General features: G+C 44.4%; 1 protein-coding gene across 2 annotated transcripts in view; it reads left to right on the top strand.

Moving 5' to 3' along the window:
* The window catches only part of Snx9 (sorting nexin 9), a 92,884-nt gene extending 74,959 nt beyond the window's left edge, over nucleotides 1–17,925 (top strand). For both annotated transcript variants that reach the window (XM_047557968.1, XM_047557969.1), the window contains 9 exons: nucleotides 903–1,033; nucleotides 5,324–5,427; nucleotides 6,653–6,756; nucleotides 9,630–9,707; nucleotides 13,554–13,630; nucleotides 14,626–14,715; nucleotides 15,793–15,907; nucleotides 16,613–16,704; nucleotides 17,732–17,925. In XM_047557968.1, the coding sequence (XP_047413924.1) occupies nucleotides 903–1,033; nucleotides 5,324–5,427; nucleotides 6,653–6,756; nucleotides 9,630–9,707; nucleotides 13,554–13,630; nucleotides 14,626–14,715; nucleotides 15,793–15,907; nucleotides 16,613–16,704; nucleotides 17,732–17,779 (839 nt within the window). In that variant the 3' untranslated portion in view covers nucleotides 17,780–17,925. The remainder of the gene's footprint in view (nucleotides 1–902; nucleotides 1,034–5,323; nucleotides 5,428–6,652; nucleotides 6,757–9,629; nucleotides 9,708–13,553; nucleotides 13,631–14,625; nucleotides 14,716–15,792; nucleotides 15,908–16,612; nucleotides 16,705–17,731) is intronic.
* Nucleotides 17,926–18,131: the final 206 nt, after the last annotated feature.

Below are 18,131 nucleotides of genomic sequence, written 5' to 3'. Positions count from 1 at the left end.
AGCACTGATGTGGTGGTTTTGCCACTGCCATCTAGCCTGGTAGTGGCTCCTTGGGGAGAGGATTAGCTGGTGTCCTCACTGAACATAATGGAGTTTGTTTCACAGGCTCCTGAGTCCTCGGTGTTGATTTGCTGTTGATACCTCATGCTTGTCAAACTGACTTTCTGCTTTTAAAATAGCAGCGTTGCTCATTGAGCTCTACTTTAACACAACCATAAATTCTAGGATAATAACTTCCAGTATCATATTCAGGAAAATTTTGCTTTTTTTGTTTTTTGTTGTGTTTTCTTTGGATTTCTTTTGTGGTGTGCAGGGACCAAATCCCAGGCCTTGCATGTGCTAGGCAGGTGGTCTTCCCCTGAGCTGCTTCCCCAGCCTGTTTTCAGTTTAACTTTTAAAAACAAAAGTGGAGAAATAAAGCAACAGTTCTGAGTTGCTTAAGTATTGAGTACAAGTACTAAGTTAGGATTAAATGCACTTATAGAAATAGTGCTATTTCTATAACACTAGAAATGTGAGGTACTTTGCACTTATCACTTCTTTCTTTCCTATGGGGCTTCCTGTGACCACCAAGAAACTGGCCTAATGTTTACTCCTAGGCTAGAGATTGTATTACAATAAGACAGACTTACGTTTTAATTTTTGTCATAATTAAAAGCTTTGCTGATACGTTGAGTTGGAATTTCATTCTTTAAAAACTGCTGTATCCATCTTATAAGTCTTCGAGAATTCCTTGTGTTGCATGTTTTTTAGAATACTGAAAAATCCCTAAGGTTTCCTTTTATAAAATGCTTTCTGCCAACAGCAAGCAGTCACAGAAGTGGCTTCTCAGTTATAGCAATAGCACTTCACTGATTCACTTTAGAGAGGGGTGTGCATCACTGGCGGGGTCTCTTCGGCAGGTCGCTTTGAAGAGGAATTTATCAAGATGCGCATGGAGAGACTTCAGGCTTGGATGACCAGGATGTGCCGGCACCCCGTGATCTCAGAAAGCGAGGTTTTCCAGCAGTTCCTGAACTTCCGAGATGAGAAGGTAGGGCCACTCGTTGTCACAGTCTTAGGGAAGTGAGTGTCGCCATGGTCATACTGAATTTGTCTGAAGTGAAAACTATGCTGGTTGGAATTCATCTGTCACCCCCTCCAAAGGCACAGAGGGCACGAACCCTAAGTCCCACTGTAGGGAGTGGGTGCAGTGAAAGAGCTGCCAGGCAGAGACCCCTCCCCCTGGGCTGGTCGCAGAGAGCAGGGCTGGCAGGGTGAAGGATGTGCCTGGGTGACAGGCTGTTTTCTAGGTGCTCTTAGAAGTCAGACAGACCTTGGGTGAGGAAGGTGCTGTCAGCGTGAGGTGAAGGGAACCGTGAGCGTCCCGACTGCCTTCAACCTCACAGTGCCGCAGTGTTGGGAGGAAGGCCGAGTCGGGCGGACCTTTCTTAGAGCCAAGTCACTTTCCCATAACTGCTGTGAATCCAGAAATGCCGGTCTTGCTCTGCTGACTCCAGGGACCGCATTCTGACAGAGGTCTTCTCTTCCAGTTAAAATCAAGAAGAAATTGGCCACTTGACGTCGCATTGTGTCTGCTTGGGTAACAGATTTCTCTCGTGGGGAGCTTTTACCGTACACTGTACTGACATTCTCAAAAGTCGTTTTCTCTATAATTCACTTCTCTCATAAAAAATATTGCATATTTTAGAAAATACTCCAAAGAGGAAAAACTTGAGTTCATTCAGAACAGCAACAGATGCTAAATTTCTTATGACCCTGGAAAAAATGTCGTGAAGTTATTTTAGTTTTAAATCACATAATAAATTACCACCTACCCTGTTGGAAATTTCAGGCAGAGATTTACTTGCTAAACTTCTTATAGTATTTTTCCTTTTTGAAGTGAACACATTTATACACTGTCTTAAAAATTAGGACCCTATCTGTGGTATACAGACATATGCACATTTCACATAGTATGAGTATTTGGGCTTAATTTCCAGTTGCTGCCTCTTTCTAGACTTGACAGGCATTTTTGGTGTGTTGCTTATGACCAGGGAGAGAATTGGAAAACACTTCCAGCATTTCTTTTGGACTTTGTGTCTATTGTCTGTTAGCCTTACAGGCTGCTCTGCAAACCCTGGCTTTCCTGTTAAGAGGCAACATTAATCCACAGTATGTCATAGAGCTATATTGGAGTGAAAATAAGTTCTTTATTTTTTTTAAACTTTATTTTAAATATTTATTTTAGTTATAGATGGACGCAATGCCTTTATTTTATTTATTTTATGTGGTACCGAGGATCAAACCCAGCGCCTCATGCATGCTAGGCAAGCGCTCTACCACTGAGCCATGACTCCAGCCCTTGAAAACAAGTTCTCAACATTTCATTACTTTGTAGCTACAGAAGCTGCATGGACCCCTCATAATTTGCTGTCTCATGGTCACCTGCAGGACTTCAGTGGGCCTAATTGTGTGATTTGTCGAGGATTTGATGTAGAAAGCACATTTGAAGGCCCTGTGTCTGCATAGTGTAGTATACAAATAATAGTAAACCCTCGTTGCTGATTGTCTTATTTTTCATGGCTGCCATCTTCAGAGACCAATCTGCATGCTGTAAAAGTGGCCTCAGAGAAAAAGAACTTGAAGTCAGAGCACTTCAGTCTCGGCTCTGACCACTGTGTGGACTTGCTCAGCGCATGTGTTCTCTTTGGGCCACAGTTTCCTCTCCTAGTAAACGACAGTGCAGAACTAGGAAAACAGTCTCTGTGGTTAACATAGAAAATTCCAAAGAAACTACATAGAAATTAATGATTTTTAAAGGTAGCTAGATATAAGCCATTGCAATGTCAGCAAAGAACAAATTTTAAGTTAAAAAAAAAAAAAAAGCTATCATTTACAGTAGCACCAAAAGTGTCAAATAACTAGGAACAAATAGAAGAAATGTAAGAAAGCTCTCCATAGAAAACTATGAAGCATTATTGAGATCAGTAAAAGAAGACCTAAGTAAAATTTCTAATACAGTGTTTCATGGCTTGATAACAGTAAAAATGTTTCAAGTGTAGAAAAAGTGCTAAGAGGAGCTGAGAAGCTCTTGGAAAAGAAGGGAGCGCCGAGAGGACTTGGCTGGCATCAGAGTTCAGTGTGGAGCTCCAGCAGAGTAAGAGGCCCTCTCGCTGGGGCGGGATTGAGTAGTGTGAGCACGGGAGGGAGGGCAACCTTTTCAGGTAGTGGTGCTGGGCCTGGCCAACTGCAGTCCTTGTGTGGGCAGCCCTGCAGCAGGACAGTCCAGGCAGTTTCTTCTGCTCCGTGAATACTAGTTGCAGAGCATACAGCTGAAGTCGTAACCAAAGGAGGTGTGTGCTCCCAGAAAAGTCTCCCGGAAGAGCGTTGCCAGCAGCAGTAGCAGCCGTCAGAGGGCAAGAGTGGAGGGGTGCAGCCAGTGGGAGGGACGCCGGAGGTGGAGTGCTTCCCCCAGAGCCGAGGCATGGCAGTGGAGCTGGACCACCAGGAATACCTCTTTCTCTTAACTTTCTCTTTCCATCTTTTTTTTTCCCCCTTTCATTTTGAGAGGGAATCTCACTGTGTTGCCCAGAGTGGCCTTGAACTTGGGTTCCTCCCGCCTCAGCTTCCCAGGTACCTGGGATTATAGGCACAAGCCATTGTGCCCAACTGATAAGTATTATTTCCTATTGAGAGATGGTGACAGTCTTGGAAAGTGTGTAGGCTGAATAAATCACTGAGGGACTGCACCACATGAAGCTGCCCAGCTTGCGAAGTTCTGAAACCTTTCATCATGTAAAAAGCGTTCATGTCTGTCTTACGATAAACCAATGATACAAAAAAGAATGGCGACTAAAGGTTGATAGTCACTGAAGCCTGCTCTGGGGGCTTGCGCTTTTCTCTCTACGTTCATATGTGTTTGAAATCTTCCATTGTATCAAGGTTTTTAGAAACCAATTTCAGATGTAAATGTGGAAGGCAGGGTAATGAAGCTTCTAGAACATGACTTAGGAGAATATCTTCATAACTCTAGCATAGATTTCTGAAATAAAACAAACAAGACAGACCATACAGGGGTAGATGGATAAGTTAGACTGCAGTAAGACTAAGAACTTTTTTTAAATCAGAAAAGCCATTAAAAGTTTAAAAAAACAAGCTACTAAGTCAAAGATGTTTGCAGCATAAATAACCAATAAAGGGCTAGATTTTAGAATTTATAGAGACCCACATAAACAAGACAATCAGCCCTGTACAACAACAGATTTGATAATGTACTTCAAAGAAGGCATCTGAATCAACAAATGTAAAGAGAAGTACTTAATCTCATTAACAATCAAGGAAATACAAATTGAAACCACTATCAGATACCATTCCTTACTCACCCAAATGGTTAAAATGAGGGAGACTGACCATCCACATGTCTCCTTGGTGAGGTGAGATGCCGCTGGGACTCACTCTGCTGGTGGGAGTGAAAATAGTTAAGACCAGTTTGGAAAACAGTCTGGCGTGACCTACCACAGCTGAACCACGCGAAGGTACCACAGAATGCAGTGCGTGTGCACCAGGAGATGGGCACATCCCAGCGTCATTCCCGACTCCACTCGCAGAGTGTAGACATGGTGGGGAACACACATACAGGAGCACACTGCAGCCACGCACAGCATTGTGAGTATAGGTCACTCATGGTTGAGCAAAGGAGCCAGGCCCAGGGCAGTGCTTACCTTGGGGTTCTTTGCAAGTTCAGGAAAACCAGACAAACAGTAATGGAGTGGGGGTTAGGTGGTAAAACTAAAAAAGGATAAGGGCACCTTTAAGGGTCAGGAGAGGGGGTAGACCCAAGGGGCCTCTGGAATGCCAGCTCTTTTCTTTTTTGGCTGATGTTGTAGTCACACAGGTTTTTGCTGCGTGAGGGTTTGTCTCTGCTATGGGTACTGTGTGTGTCTTAAAATAAGTTTTTAAAAATATCTCATAATATTGATTCCTGTCTGGTATTTTAGAGAAGCCATAACCATTTTTGAAAAACAGTTAATGGTCAAAATTCACAGGGTGTGTTTATATTCACTGTGTTTATATTGGTAGCCTTGGAAAACGCATGTGATCAAATCTGTTCACTCTCTAAAGACTTGGTTTCATAAGGTCCGCTCTGCAGTGGTGCAGGACACACGCTAAGATTACATGGAGGTTTGCAGGCACCTGGCCCCTGAGGAGGGGAAATGGAACGGGAGCTGCTTCCCAACAACAGAAAGAGGAGGCTGATAGTGAGCTGAGCTGGCATGGGAATTTGGAAGACCATTTGACTCTGCAGCTCACATTAACACTGTGGTGCTGTTCTCTTTTGCAGGAATGGAAAACTGGAAAGAGGAAGGCTGAGAAAGATGAGCTAGTAGGAGTTATGATATTTTCCACCATGGAACCAGAGGCCCCTGACTTGGACTTAATAGAGATGTAAGAGACAGCAATGTTGCTCTCTGTGCGGTCAGTTTGCAGTTGCCTCCCCGGTTTGTAGTCTTGGCTGTGCAGGAGCTAATGGGAGTTTATGGCACCAAAGGGCTCCTAGTCAGAAGACTAGACGCGCTCCATGTTTATAAGGAAGTGCCCTGTTTCTGCCATAACTTTAGACAAAGCTCTGCTTCCTTTTTACCTTAGAGTCAGTGATTCCATAGTTGACACAGTGTTAGTCATTTCCAATAAAGTATGAGACCAAGCTGCCAGTACCCACACAGTAGCCAACAAAGCCGAAATTTTGAGCCCTGCTTTGATGGAAGCAGTCTCTAATTTGGGTCTTCTGGTTTTTCATCATGTAATCTTTGTTTAAATACAGACTCAGCTGAAATTTTGAAGTAGTTTCCTTTCTGTATAAGGACTAGTAAGCAATCTTGGGATTGTTTAATTAAAGAAACTTTTTTCTTATGTGTTACCAGAAATATAGATGAGAAAAGAAAAAGTCCTCCAAGAGAAAAGTGAATGTTCATGTGTTGGTATATACTCTTCCAAATTCTTCTCTTTATATATCAAACTACTGAAAATTATTCTTATCAATAATAGAGATGAACTCATACACTTTTTTAATTAATTTTTTTTTTTGCAGTGCTAAACAGTGAACCCAGAGTTTTCACACATGCTAGGCAAGCACTGTATTGCTGAACTACACCCCCAGCCCTTTTCTTATTTATTTTGTGTGTTGGGGATGGAACTTAGTGTCAGACACGCTCTGCCTCTGAGCTGCACTCCCAGCCCATCCTGTTTCACGAACTGCTTTTCTCATCAGCAGTGCACTGTGGCAGATAAGCTCCTTACCCGCTTCAGGAGCCTGAGTCTTGGGCATCGGTAGCTGGTGTGCACCCAGGTTTTCTTTTGTTTGTTAAAGTACTCAGTAGAATGAATTAAGCAACAACTACCATTGGGTGTCCTGAGGAAGACACCCAAGAGATGGTTTTACTTTAGGATTTTAATTTTAGTTAAAATTCACAAGTTGAGGAAAGAAAGCAAAGCTAAAATGTAAGTGGCCATTTTTAAGTCATTTTGAAAACCTGAGGCTGCCTGTTTTAGGACTTACTTAGTTACAGGGCAGCTGCTACCATGCAGGAAAACAAGTGCAGGGGTTCGGGTTGCTCTGTCCCTGCACCACTGATGTCCTCCTCGTGTGACCGTCAGATCTCTCTGTCCACAGAGAACAGAAGTGTGACGCAGTGGGGAAGTTCACCAAGGCCATGGACGACGGCGTCAAGGAGTTGCTGACCGTGGGCCAGGAGCACTGGAAGCGCTGCACGGGGCGTGAGTGCCTCCACGTGGCCAGGCTTTGTGCACGCTCTCCTGGGGAGCCTGCCCACACAGGGCCACTGCTGTGGACCCAGTGGTGTCACTCCAGGCCCTTGGCCTGACCTCACTCCTCCTCCCTGTTAAACAACAGAAAACCAACCCCAATAGAGCCAGTCCAAGAAGTCCCATCGGAAACACCCGTTAGCTTAAATGGTTCAGTTGGTGGGGTGTTTTTATTTTTGCTTTTCTTTTGGTGGTGGGAACTACACCCAGGGGTGCTTTACCACCTAGCTGTCCTCCAACTTGAGATCCTCCTGCCTCGGATCCTCCTGCCTCCTAAGTCCTGAGATGGCAGGCGTGTACCACCATGCCCAGCAGGGTTTAATCTTTATCCATGTGGTAAGATGTGGTATATTTGGCTAAAGCCATAATTCTTAGGAAAAGCCAGCATGGCTGCTAGAACAGATACTCTGGGTGCTGGGAGGATGTGGCACCTCAGCTGTGGCTCCACCCAGTTCCTGGCTGTGGGAGCCTCTGCCTTGGGGGCCTATGATGTGAACTGTCAGCCATCAGGGCCAGTTTCCTGCATCCAGGATCCTGCAACTCTTTGGTCAAAGCCTAGAACAAAATTCAGTAAGGTTTCTAGGACACCGTTCTTAAAGTATGAGTGAAGGAATTCAGTTTTTTTTTTTTTTAATATTCACCTATATCACTATTTAGGAAAACAAAATTTTAAAACATGATGAAATATGATTTTACATCTTCCACTTTTGCCTGCTTTTTCAAAGGGGAAGAATATACTGAGTATTTTTAACAATGTGAAGCAGTGGGAACATTTATTCTTCCACGATGGAGATATAGACAGGAATAATAATTTTGGAAAACAGTTTGACATGAGGTGGTAAATACAAGGTGCTAGTGTGTTGAAATTAGGGAATTCCACTTTTTCCCCATTTGAGGGAAATTTTCACATAGGCATAGAGACATATTCACAAATGTTTGCAGCAGCATTGTTAAACTGTATTAAATTGCTGAAATCAAACACTTTTAACCTCTAAAATTAATTTCACATGGTTCTAGGTTTAAAAAAAACTGGAAGCAACAGTTCATTTATGATATATTCCAGTGGTATAATATGCTATGACCCCAGCTGCTCTGTTTATCAACAGATGAATCTCACAAAGCTAAAATAAAATAAACAAAAAAAAAAAAAACAAGCCATAGAAGAATGTTGGAGTTCATATACTATCAGAACATGTCAGAATACCTCGTATATTCTTTAGGTATATGTAAATTAGGAAAAAAACAAAATGAAAGACAAACAAAATTTCAAGACCAGAGAGAGACTGAGTTAGGAAGGAGAACACAAATTTATTTTAAAGTCACTGATAACATTCTGTTTCTTAAATTGAGCGGCTGACCTGACACATTTTAGGAAATCCATTTTTAAAGTAATAGACTTGTTTAGCTGTAAACTCTTACAAGGTCATCATAACAAACCACTTAAATCTTTATGCCCTTTGTAAGTGAATGCAGATCTTAAAATTTTCTAAGACATCACACAATCTGGGGTAATCGTGTCTTCTAGAGAATTAAATCCTTTATACGTGATGGCTGGTCAGCTCCATGCCCTGCAGTCCGTAGGATCGGATGTTGATGCTGGAGATACTGGCTTGAGGGTGCTGTCTGGGGGTGGAGGAGGAAGGAAGGGTGCTCTCTGGGACTGGAGGAGGAAGGTAGGGTGCTCTCTGGGGGTGGAGGAGGAAGGAAGGTTGCTCTCTGGGACTGGAGGAGGAAGGTAGGGTGCTCTCTGGAGGTGAAAGAGGAAGGTAGGGTGCTCTCTGGGACTGAAGGAGGAAGGTAGGGTGCTCTCTGGGGCTGGAGGAGGAAGGTAGGGTGCTCTCTGGGACGGGAGGAGGAAGGTAGGGTGCTCTCTGGGACGGGAGGAGGAAGGTAGGGTGCTCTCTGGGGCTGGAGGAGGAAGGTAGGGTGCTCTCTGGGACGGGAGGAGGAAGGAAGGGAAGGTAGGGTGCTGTTTAGGCTTTGACGCAGTGCATCTTCTTTCTTCTCTCACAAAGTAGTATTTTAAATGTTCCCAGTCTGTGACACGAAACCCCTGTGGGGTGGAGCATGGGCAGAGTCTGAGCCCAGGGAGAGGCAGAAGCACCCAGGTGAACGTTCTTAAGGGTGGCCGAGTGTCCTAGCAACCTGCTGCTCACACACATAGTTTCTCCCTCTAAGGCCACAGGCTTATGCCAGGGGACAGCGGTCTAAGACAGAGACTTCTCTGGAGACACCCTGGAAGGATCCCTCCCATCCCTGGTCCTGTGACTCTGACTGCCATGTTTTTCACCACACTTCCTTCTTTCAGTTGTTGTGGTTGGTTACTGGTCTGCATGTGGCCTTGAGCTCGTCAGGTTGTCTGCACCTTATTTTCCTCTGCCTCTGGTGGGGGTTCTTGTGACAACCCAGTTCAGTGGTGCATGTGAAGGTGCCTTGCAAACTGGAGTCGTCCAGGTGAGCTTGGTTGCACCATGTTTCATTGGGTGAATGAGAAAGTGGGGTGGTTGATAAGGACAGCATCCACTGCAAGCTGAACACCATGATACACGCCTGTGATCCCAGCCACTCAGAAGGCTGAGGCAGGAGGGTCCTAGCTTGTCCAGGCTGGCCAACTTAGCAAGGCCCTTTTAAAATTTAAAAAGGGCTGGGCTTTAGCTCATGGTAGAGTGCTTGCCTAGTGTGCATCAGTACTTTGTAAAGAATATAGACTTTTGAATCACACCAGATGTCTTTTATTCTAAAATAGTTACTATTAGAAAATAGCTGAACCCCATTTCAGTTTGCTCGGAGGACTAGTTAACAATTGATTCTTTAATCTCCTTCAGCATTACCCAAGGAATATCAGAAGATAGGAAAAGCCTTGCAGAGCTTAGCCACGGTGTTTAGTTCCAGCGGTTATCAAGGTACATCTTTCTTTATCTATTTGATATGTTTTCTTTTTAATCCATAATAATGGTACCCACACATGGAACACAGTGTGACGTGGTACGATTGAAACCGGACGACTAGCCTGTCCACCTCAGTCATTTCTTATGTTTGGAGCCTGCATGAGATATGTAATAGGCTGTTGGGAACTGGGGTCCCTGCTGTGCTGTGGAACTCTAGAACCTGTTCCCCTCTGGGTTTCAATTCCTGTTACCCAGCCTCCTGTCCCCCCATCCCTGACCTCCAGTGACCCCAGTTCTGCTCTCTTCCACTTTGAGATCAGCTCTTTTAGCCTCCACAGTTGAGAGAACACTCCTTTAGTGTCTCATCCAGACCTGTCTCCACCTCAGGACCTGGCAGGCAGGCAGCAGTGTTGCGGTGAGGCACCGCTGTCCCCAAGGAGCCACTTGGCCAGGCCTCGTGCACAGGTCTGTGGCCCGCCCGGCTCTGGAGCAGAGTTGGGGGCTTGTTACGTGGTGTTTCCCTGCTGGACTGCCTGCCTGCCTTTGCTGTCAGACTTAGCTTCTTTGTTTAATGTGACAGGTAGCAGTCTACCTTTACTTTGTCTCTGTGCCATACCACCCAAGTCTTCCTCTTGAAAAGGTCAGGCTTTATCAAGGTCATTCAGGGAACCATGTTGAAGTAAGGAATCTATTGCCTCGCGTCTCCCTGTAACGGTTTCGGCTTCTCCTGCACATGTATGGGCTGCCAGTGGTAGGTAGGGTCTTTGCCCTCGTACCTTGGCAGCATTTGCAAGTTTCCTTTATAACATGAAAAAGCATTTCTCACCTGGGGGCACCTATTAAATTTGAGTGTCTCCTCTCACCATGTGGTAGCTCAGTGTTAGAATTGGTACCTCCCAGAGAGCTAATCCCAATACCAAACCAGACAGGGCTTTAAATGTCAGTTTCTGAATGTTTGCAGAAACAAGAAATGGTTCTGTCATCGAAATATAAGACTTGGGGCTCCCACACACGAGTAATTCTTGTTGGCCTGACTTCCCCGTCTTGTAATCAACACTTAGACTGGAAGGAGCCTCAGGTCCAGTTAGCCTCAACGAGAAACCAGCCAGCCGTGAGAAGCACCTTGGCCTAGTTGTCTGGTGGCCAGCGGAGGCGCCAGGACCAGAACCAGGAGTATTGTGGGTCCTGGGCAGATGTCCCCGTGCCCTGTCACCTGTAAGGGTCTGCAGTGTGGGACAGGAGGGGAGCCTTTGTCTGCAGATGCTGGGAAATCACTCATTGGTCCCCTTGGCATCCTGTACCAGAACTCACCTGCTGGGGCTGGTGTCGTGGCTCAGCGTTGGAGCGTTTAGCTAGCATGTGTGAGGCACTGGGTTCCGTCCTCAGCACCACAGAAAAATAATAAAGTAAAGGTCCATCAACAACTAAAAAAAAAACTCAACTGCAGCCTAAAATGGACAAGCTCTCTTTCAGAATGTAGTTCATTTGTATTTCTTCATTCTCGCCATGCATCAGTGACTAAGGAAAAGCATGACCTTAGTTTGGTACTTTGTTTGGTACCTTCTTACCGAGGCGAGATCGGCAGTCCCTTGCCATCGTCGTCCACGCCCTAGCCGATAGTGGAAGCCTAAGGATTCTTCTAGTGAGTTCAGAGTTTGGTACCAGGTTATACAATACATGTACCCAGATTTGGGATCTCTAGTCACAATGAGTCAGGTAGAGAACTTAGAAACCATTCAGAACAATCAGGATTTTCAAAGCAGTTCACTTGTTCCCTTGGGTGATGCTGGAGTAGATAAGGATGTCACTCAGTATTCATTGGTATGATATTAGTAATAAAGGTGCGATGACAGACCAAAAGCTTTAAAAGAGAGGAATAGAAGACAGTAAGCTGGGAAATGATTTCTAAAGAAGTTCTTTGATGACTTTATACCACAAATAAATTATTTCATATATTACTCATTCTCTTAAAAATATAGTAGAACCCGCTCTGTTTTTCTTGAGACAGATCAGGTTCTCCCTGAAGTCTTAAGTGTCTATAATTTTAACCTGAAGCAATATAGAAAAAAGAAAATGTAATTAACCATAGGGAGAAGGGAGGACTAGAGGATGCAGGTGGGAGGAGAGCTGGACACCTGACTGAAAGATGGGCGGTAAGGGGGGGACATTAGGCACTGCCACTATCCAGGTGCTTGAATCCCCAGAGCAAGCTGCCCGATGATGCCACCATGTTCTGCACCGTCCTTGTCAGTTGACATGTTAGATATTCATCATGCAAGTGGCATTTTTCAAGTTTTAAAAGTTCAGTATGTTTGCTATTGACTATCATTCACTTTACTAGTTGCTAATTTAAAGAACTGTTCAAGTTCCTGTTGACACACTCCTCCATCCCCAAGGACAGTGGAGGTCAGCCACGCTCAACCTGCATCTGAAGCGAGCTGCCCCGCGCTCTCAGTCATCCCTCAGGGGTGGCCCATCCCTCGGGGGGGGCTCTAGCTGGAGCAGTGTGTATGCTCACTGGACAATTCAGAGACCCTCAACAAGGCTCCTGCCAGACCCATGAGATAGTTCATATTCGTTGAAGTATCATATGGAAATATAATCAATAAAAAATTTTAAATGGTATCTGTGAAGGAGAAGAGGGACAGATACAGAAACCAGACTCTGATAATAACTTGTTTTATAGAGTTGACTTTAGAAAAACATGTGAATGTTTAACACAATTATTAGAAAACAAATTTAAATCAAGATGAAAAGGAAATTCCTTGTAGTCAAAAACAAAAAGGCAACCTGCTTCATCAAGATGAAGGCGGTGACTGTGCATCCCAGTAGACACCTGAGGTCGGAAGGCCTGCAGGAGGAGGACAGTCACTCTCGCTAATCAGATCAAGGCAATACGATGTCAGTGTTACTGTTACAGACTTCTAAAGCTGTACTTACATAGTGTAGGGAAGCCAGGGAGTGTGATTGTTATTTTTATTAGCAACTAAGGTTTTTAAAATAAAAATAAAAGTTTAAATCAAATTTTAAAAAGCCTAGAGTCCTAGTCTTGAATTGGAAATATTACTATGAACTCATGATATATTTTCCATCTTTTGAGGAGTAGTTTTCCTGCTATTCACTGAAAAGACCTTCCTTTGGTCACCAAAAAACAGTTCAGCTAATAAAGGATGAATAATTAAATAGAAGAGCACCATTTTGCAAGGCCATACTAAAATAAAAGACCTAGACAACAATCATTTGTGGCCTCCAATGTTGTAAAAACTAGAAATAACTGGAAGTCATGAATCTGAACCTGGTCAGTGTGCAAACAAGGCAGGGACAAAGGAACGTGGTGTAAGTGTCGCTCACTGCAGAGATGCAGTCAGCAGCACCCCATTGGAAGAACAAGGAATAAACGGGGGCCGAAGAAGAGCCCTCAGGTGACAGACACGGCCCTGTCTTCCACGTGGGCCCTCTGTGCATCCTGGTTCAAAAGCCAGCTCACCCTGAGCTGCCAGGGGCTGCCCACTGGGGTCACACTTGTCCAAGTGACGGTCTTTTCTTCATGTCAGTGACGCACAATGGTATGGTCCCTATCTTTCAAAGGGTCCTGATCTTTTTGGTAAAGTGTACAGGTGGACTGTGTGTTTGTCCTGTGGCAGGAGTGGAGGGTGCAGATGGGAACGGTGGCCCTGGGCTGCCTGTTGGGAAGCTGGGAAATGGCGCTGAGAATTCCTGAGACGGCTACTGCTAGTTTTCCAAGCATTTGGTATTTTCTAAATTAAAATTTACCAATAACATGCATAATAAAATTTTGAAGAAAATCAAAAGGTAAATATTTATGACGTCCAGTCACTGATAAGGCCATGACCCTTTCAGGTGAAACAGATCTCAATGATGCAATAACAGAAGCCGGGAAGACGTATGAGGAGATCGCCAGTCTGGTGGCAGAACAGGTACTCACGTAATCACGGAATCCCAGTGAAGGTTTCATGCTTTCTAATGCATATATTTATTTAAGACTTCCTTTAAGATAAGTCCAAGTAGCCTCTTCTTTTCTGCTGCTAAGTGTCTTTGTTAACTGTAGGGGGATTGGAGTTTCAGTACTGAAAAAAACAAATGTATAAAATTCAGAAAATATAGAAACACTTAAAAGTTGCCACTGAAGAGGAGTACCAGGATTTTAAGTGTTATTTGTAAATTCTCTGCTAAAATACATTTCAACTATAACAATTTATTTGCATACATATAAAACAGTTTTTTTGTTTGTTTGTTTCCTTTTCCCTTCAGGATTGAACCCAGGGGTGCTTGTTTGTTTCCTTTTCCCTTCAGGATTGAACCCAGGGGTGCTTTACCACTAAGCCACACCCAGCCCTTTTTGTTTTTGTGTTTTGGATAGCAGGGACCCAGGGGCACTTGACCAATGAGTCACATTCCAGCCCTGTTTTGTTTTATTTAGAGACAGGGTCTCACTGAATTGCTTAGCACCTCACTTTTGCTGAGGCTGGGTTTGAATTTGTGATCCTCCTTTTTGGTTTTTATTTTGAGACAGTGTCTCACCAAGTTGCTTAGGGCCTCACTAAGTTGCTAATGTTGACCTTGAACTTGCTGTCCTCCCAAGCCACAGGGATTACAGGTGTGCACCAGCACACCTGGCAAAACTGAGTATTACCTGAAAATTTTTCCCTTGTAGTGTTTTGTTTTGGATCACCTCAAAATATCTAATTTTATAAACCAACCTAAAACTTGTATGATGTTTTATCCTTTACTACATATGATTTAGAGTGCAATAGTTTGGGGGACTGTTTTAGGAAAACTAGTCTGAACGCCCCACACACCATGACTCGGCTGTGGGTGGAGGATCGGCCACGTGGTCCTCACATGCTACTTTTGTTTTCCTTGATGATTTTAATTCCTCTGCCAGTAACAATCAGCCCATGTCTTGTTACAGCCGAAGAAAGATCTCCACTTCCTCATGGAGTGTAATCATGAGTATAAAGGCTTCCTCGGCTGCTTCCCGGATATCATTGGTGCTCACAAGGTAACCTGACCAAGGCACAAAGGAGAGGGCTTCGGGGACTGGGCCATCAGGCACAGCCTGACTGTACTGTCTGACATGGTCATCCTTACTAATGAAAAAGAAACACTAATTCCCATCAAAAAAGGTTTCTAAACTAAAAAATTGGATTGGGTGGCCTCACATTTTAATTCTGGTTAATTTTTCTCTCCCTTTTTCAAAATCCACATATTCCCTCAGTCATGAGAGTTTACCAACTGTAACATGTGGCTTTATAGTTTAAGTCTCATGAAGGGGAAGTATGGGTTAATAAACTTTGGACAACTTCAGACAGTTTGATGTAAAACGGAGAACAGTTAGCTTCTCATAGGACCTTATCCCCGCAGGCTTGGAGTCCAGGCATATAGAGGCTAATTTCGGCATAGAGTTTGGATGAATAACGAGTAGGGCGCTGTCGCTGGAGTAGGAGATTTTTTGGCAGCCTTTTTTTTTTTTTTTTTTTTTTTTTTGGCCGTGCTGGGGATTGAACCCAGGGCCTTGTGCTTGCAAGGCAAGCATTCTACCAACTGAGCTATATCCCCAGCCCTTTTGGCAGCCTTTACAACTTCTTCCAGCTAAGCATTAGTCTAAATTGATTCAGTCCCTCTCACAAAAGTCAGAGTAAAGCCAAGCCTTACAGTCCGCAAACTCAAGTGCCATCCCATAAACCCTGTTGTGTAAAGAGACAGAAAAAGCAGCATGTGCCCGTGCTGCCATATCTCATCTTAGACCTCCTGAAGCTATGGAATGCCCGTTTTCCTATTATCTGCTACTTTTGAAATGCCTGTGGCTTATAAATAGTACAGAGATGGTGTGCTGTGTGGTTTTCTCTTTGTTGTAGGATAAATGATAAATTTTAGCTTAGTTACATTATTTCAGGAATAGCAGTCTTTTGGCTTCCAAGAAAATTAAATTTAGATGCGTTCCTGTTCTTACCCAAGGACATGTCTTCCTGCTTGTTGGCAAGTCACTTGTAGAATATGTTAACATTGTTGCATTTTTAATCTAATGACTTAACGCTTTTTGATTTGTCTTACTAATATTGCATTTTATATTTCATAGGGAGCAATAGAAAAAGTGAAAGAAAGTGATAAGCTAGTTGCAACTAGTAAAATCACTCCACAGGACAAGCAGACCATGGTGAAGCGAGTCGGCACCATGTCTTATGCTTTGCAAGGTAAGGAGAAGGGTTCTGTGCAGTTGGTGGAGGGCCACCCTAACAAAGAGGACATTTCCCTTGCTGGAGAGAACTCCAAGTAGGAATAGCAGTTAAATAAACAGGAGCCAATTTTAAGTACGCTCATAAGCCCCTTGCTTGCAGGATCCCAGCGTTAAAGAAAAACCGCGGTATTTAATTCCTCACGTATGCCCCTGATGTAGCTGGGATCAGCAGCTTGATTAAGCCCGCACGTTGTGTTCCTTCTTGGAGGCATTGCAGGTTCTTTTTATAACCCTTAATAGCACAATGCTCTATTAATTCCAGAGTCTGGCGTGTAGCAGTCAATAACCTTTGTGCCCCAGGACCCTGTAAAGTAAAGGGGTCTGGAAGAATCATCCTAGGCATAGTCTGGCTGGTAGTAAATAGAAGATATTGTTCATTTTTAAAGATCGGGCGGCGTGGGGAGTGTCCCTGCGCTCGGGCCAGGGCGGATGAGGCATGCCTGGGCAGGTGAGGTGCTCCGTGGCCCACTCGCCTCTTACTGGAGGCGGAGTTGCCTCTGGCCGTGCGCTTGCTCTTCTAGCCTCTGTAGAATGTGAGCCAGGAACTGCTCGGAAGCCGCCGGATAGGTCCAGATGACCTGGAGTCATACTGAGCAGAGACCAGGTGTAGTCGTTTGAAATCTCAGGGCGGGAGCTAATTGCCCTCTTGTTCTGGTCGCAGCTGAGATGAATCACTTCCACAGTAACCGGATCTACGACTACAACAGCGTCATCCGCCTGTACCTGGAGCAGCAGGTGCAGTTCTACGAAACGGTGCGTGTGGGCCGGGGGCGCCGCTGGCGGGTCCACGTCAGTCTGTGTTCTTTGATCCTAAGTAATGGGCGAAAGGCGGTTAAGTTTTGAGCAGGGTTTGGTTTTTTAAGATCTCTTTGAATTCCATCTGTCTTTCCCTCTTTAAGGGAAACGTTGAGTTAACATTGAGTTAAAAGGGTTTCTTCTGAAGAAAGGGCACTGGGTGCTAGTTTTGAAGGCCAAGGAGTCCTGACTGAGCCCTTCCCCCTCCTCCCAGCCTCTCTGCCTTTGTGCACAGGGACAGTGCTGAATGAGATGAGGTCACCCTGCTGCCAGAGACTCCATCCTCTCAGCTGGGAAAGGGGACCAAAAGCAGCCTTTGTTTGTGATCCAGGTGTTCAGAGTGAACCAGAAGAGTCTCTACAGGAAAACCAAAAGGGAGAGCAAAACCTTAAATATCTTCGTTTAGAAAATTATAATGAAAACTTAAACTTCCATGCCTCTGTGTAGTAATGTTTTGGTTAGCAGAACATGTAGAAAACAGATCTTTTCATGTAAATGGAGCTCAGACATCTGAAGACAAGTTCTGTAGTTTCATAATGGCTGCCTAGGCCCTGCCTCATCTCTTCCTGCATTCCGTGTGTTCAGGGCCCATGGCAGGCAGTCCTCAGCTCACATCCATTCACCTGTCACCTTTGGGCTGTCCTAAACGGGAGGCTCCAGTGGCAGGTTGTTGACAGGGAGCTGAGTTGTGGAAGAGCTGGCGTGGGTGACGTGCCCCGGAGCGCGGCAGCCACTTCTCCCTCCACACGTGGGGCCTGGGTCCAGGCCACACCTTCTCATAGGTTGGTACCTGGGGGTCTCTGCCTCTGGCTCGTGTTAGAACACAGCCCCACTGCAGCAGGGCCTCTAGTGAAGGAGCAGAGCTGAGATGAGCTGCAGGATTGGCGAGTTTGCGATGTTGACTCGTGAGAGTCGTACACAGTAGCATGCTGTGACATCCTAATGGGACAGTGTCTCAGAACTGCTTTGTCCTTTCTTTCACCAGATTGCAGAAAAGCTGAGGCAGGCCCTCAGCCGCTTTCCCGTTATGTAGAACAGAATGGAACATGAAGAAAACTCCGAAGTGCTTCCTTCTGACTTGGGACAATGCAATTCAAATTTATTTTTTTCCTCCATCATCAGAAAAAAAAAGAAGAAGAAAAGGAAGAAAACCAAAAAGAAATAAGAGTTGGAAAAAGCTGTTTTCTCTATTAACCAGCCTAAATGCATCGTTATTTAGGGTTGGCCATCTTTTATTTCCATGTTCATTATTTAAACCAATGGAAATTGTCTCTATTTTTGGAAAGTACTTAAATTTATTAGGATTTTTGAATGGAGAATTAGGGGCTCCCCCACTAATATTTTACATATAATCGTAATTTATACATTACCCATGATCTTCTGGT

This window comes from Sciurus carolinensis, chromosome 7, assembly GCF_902686445.1.
Source record: "Sciurus carolinensis chromosome 7, mSciCar1.2, whole genome shotgun sequence".
NCBI lineage: Eukaryota > Metazoa > Chordata > Mammalia > Rodentia > Sciuridae > Sciurus > Sciurus carolinensis.
Note: the sequence above shows the minus strand (reverse complement) of the source record. Positions and strands in the feature narration are given on the sequence as shown.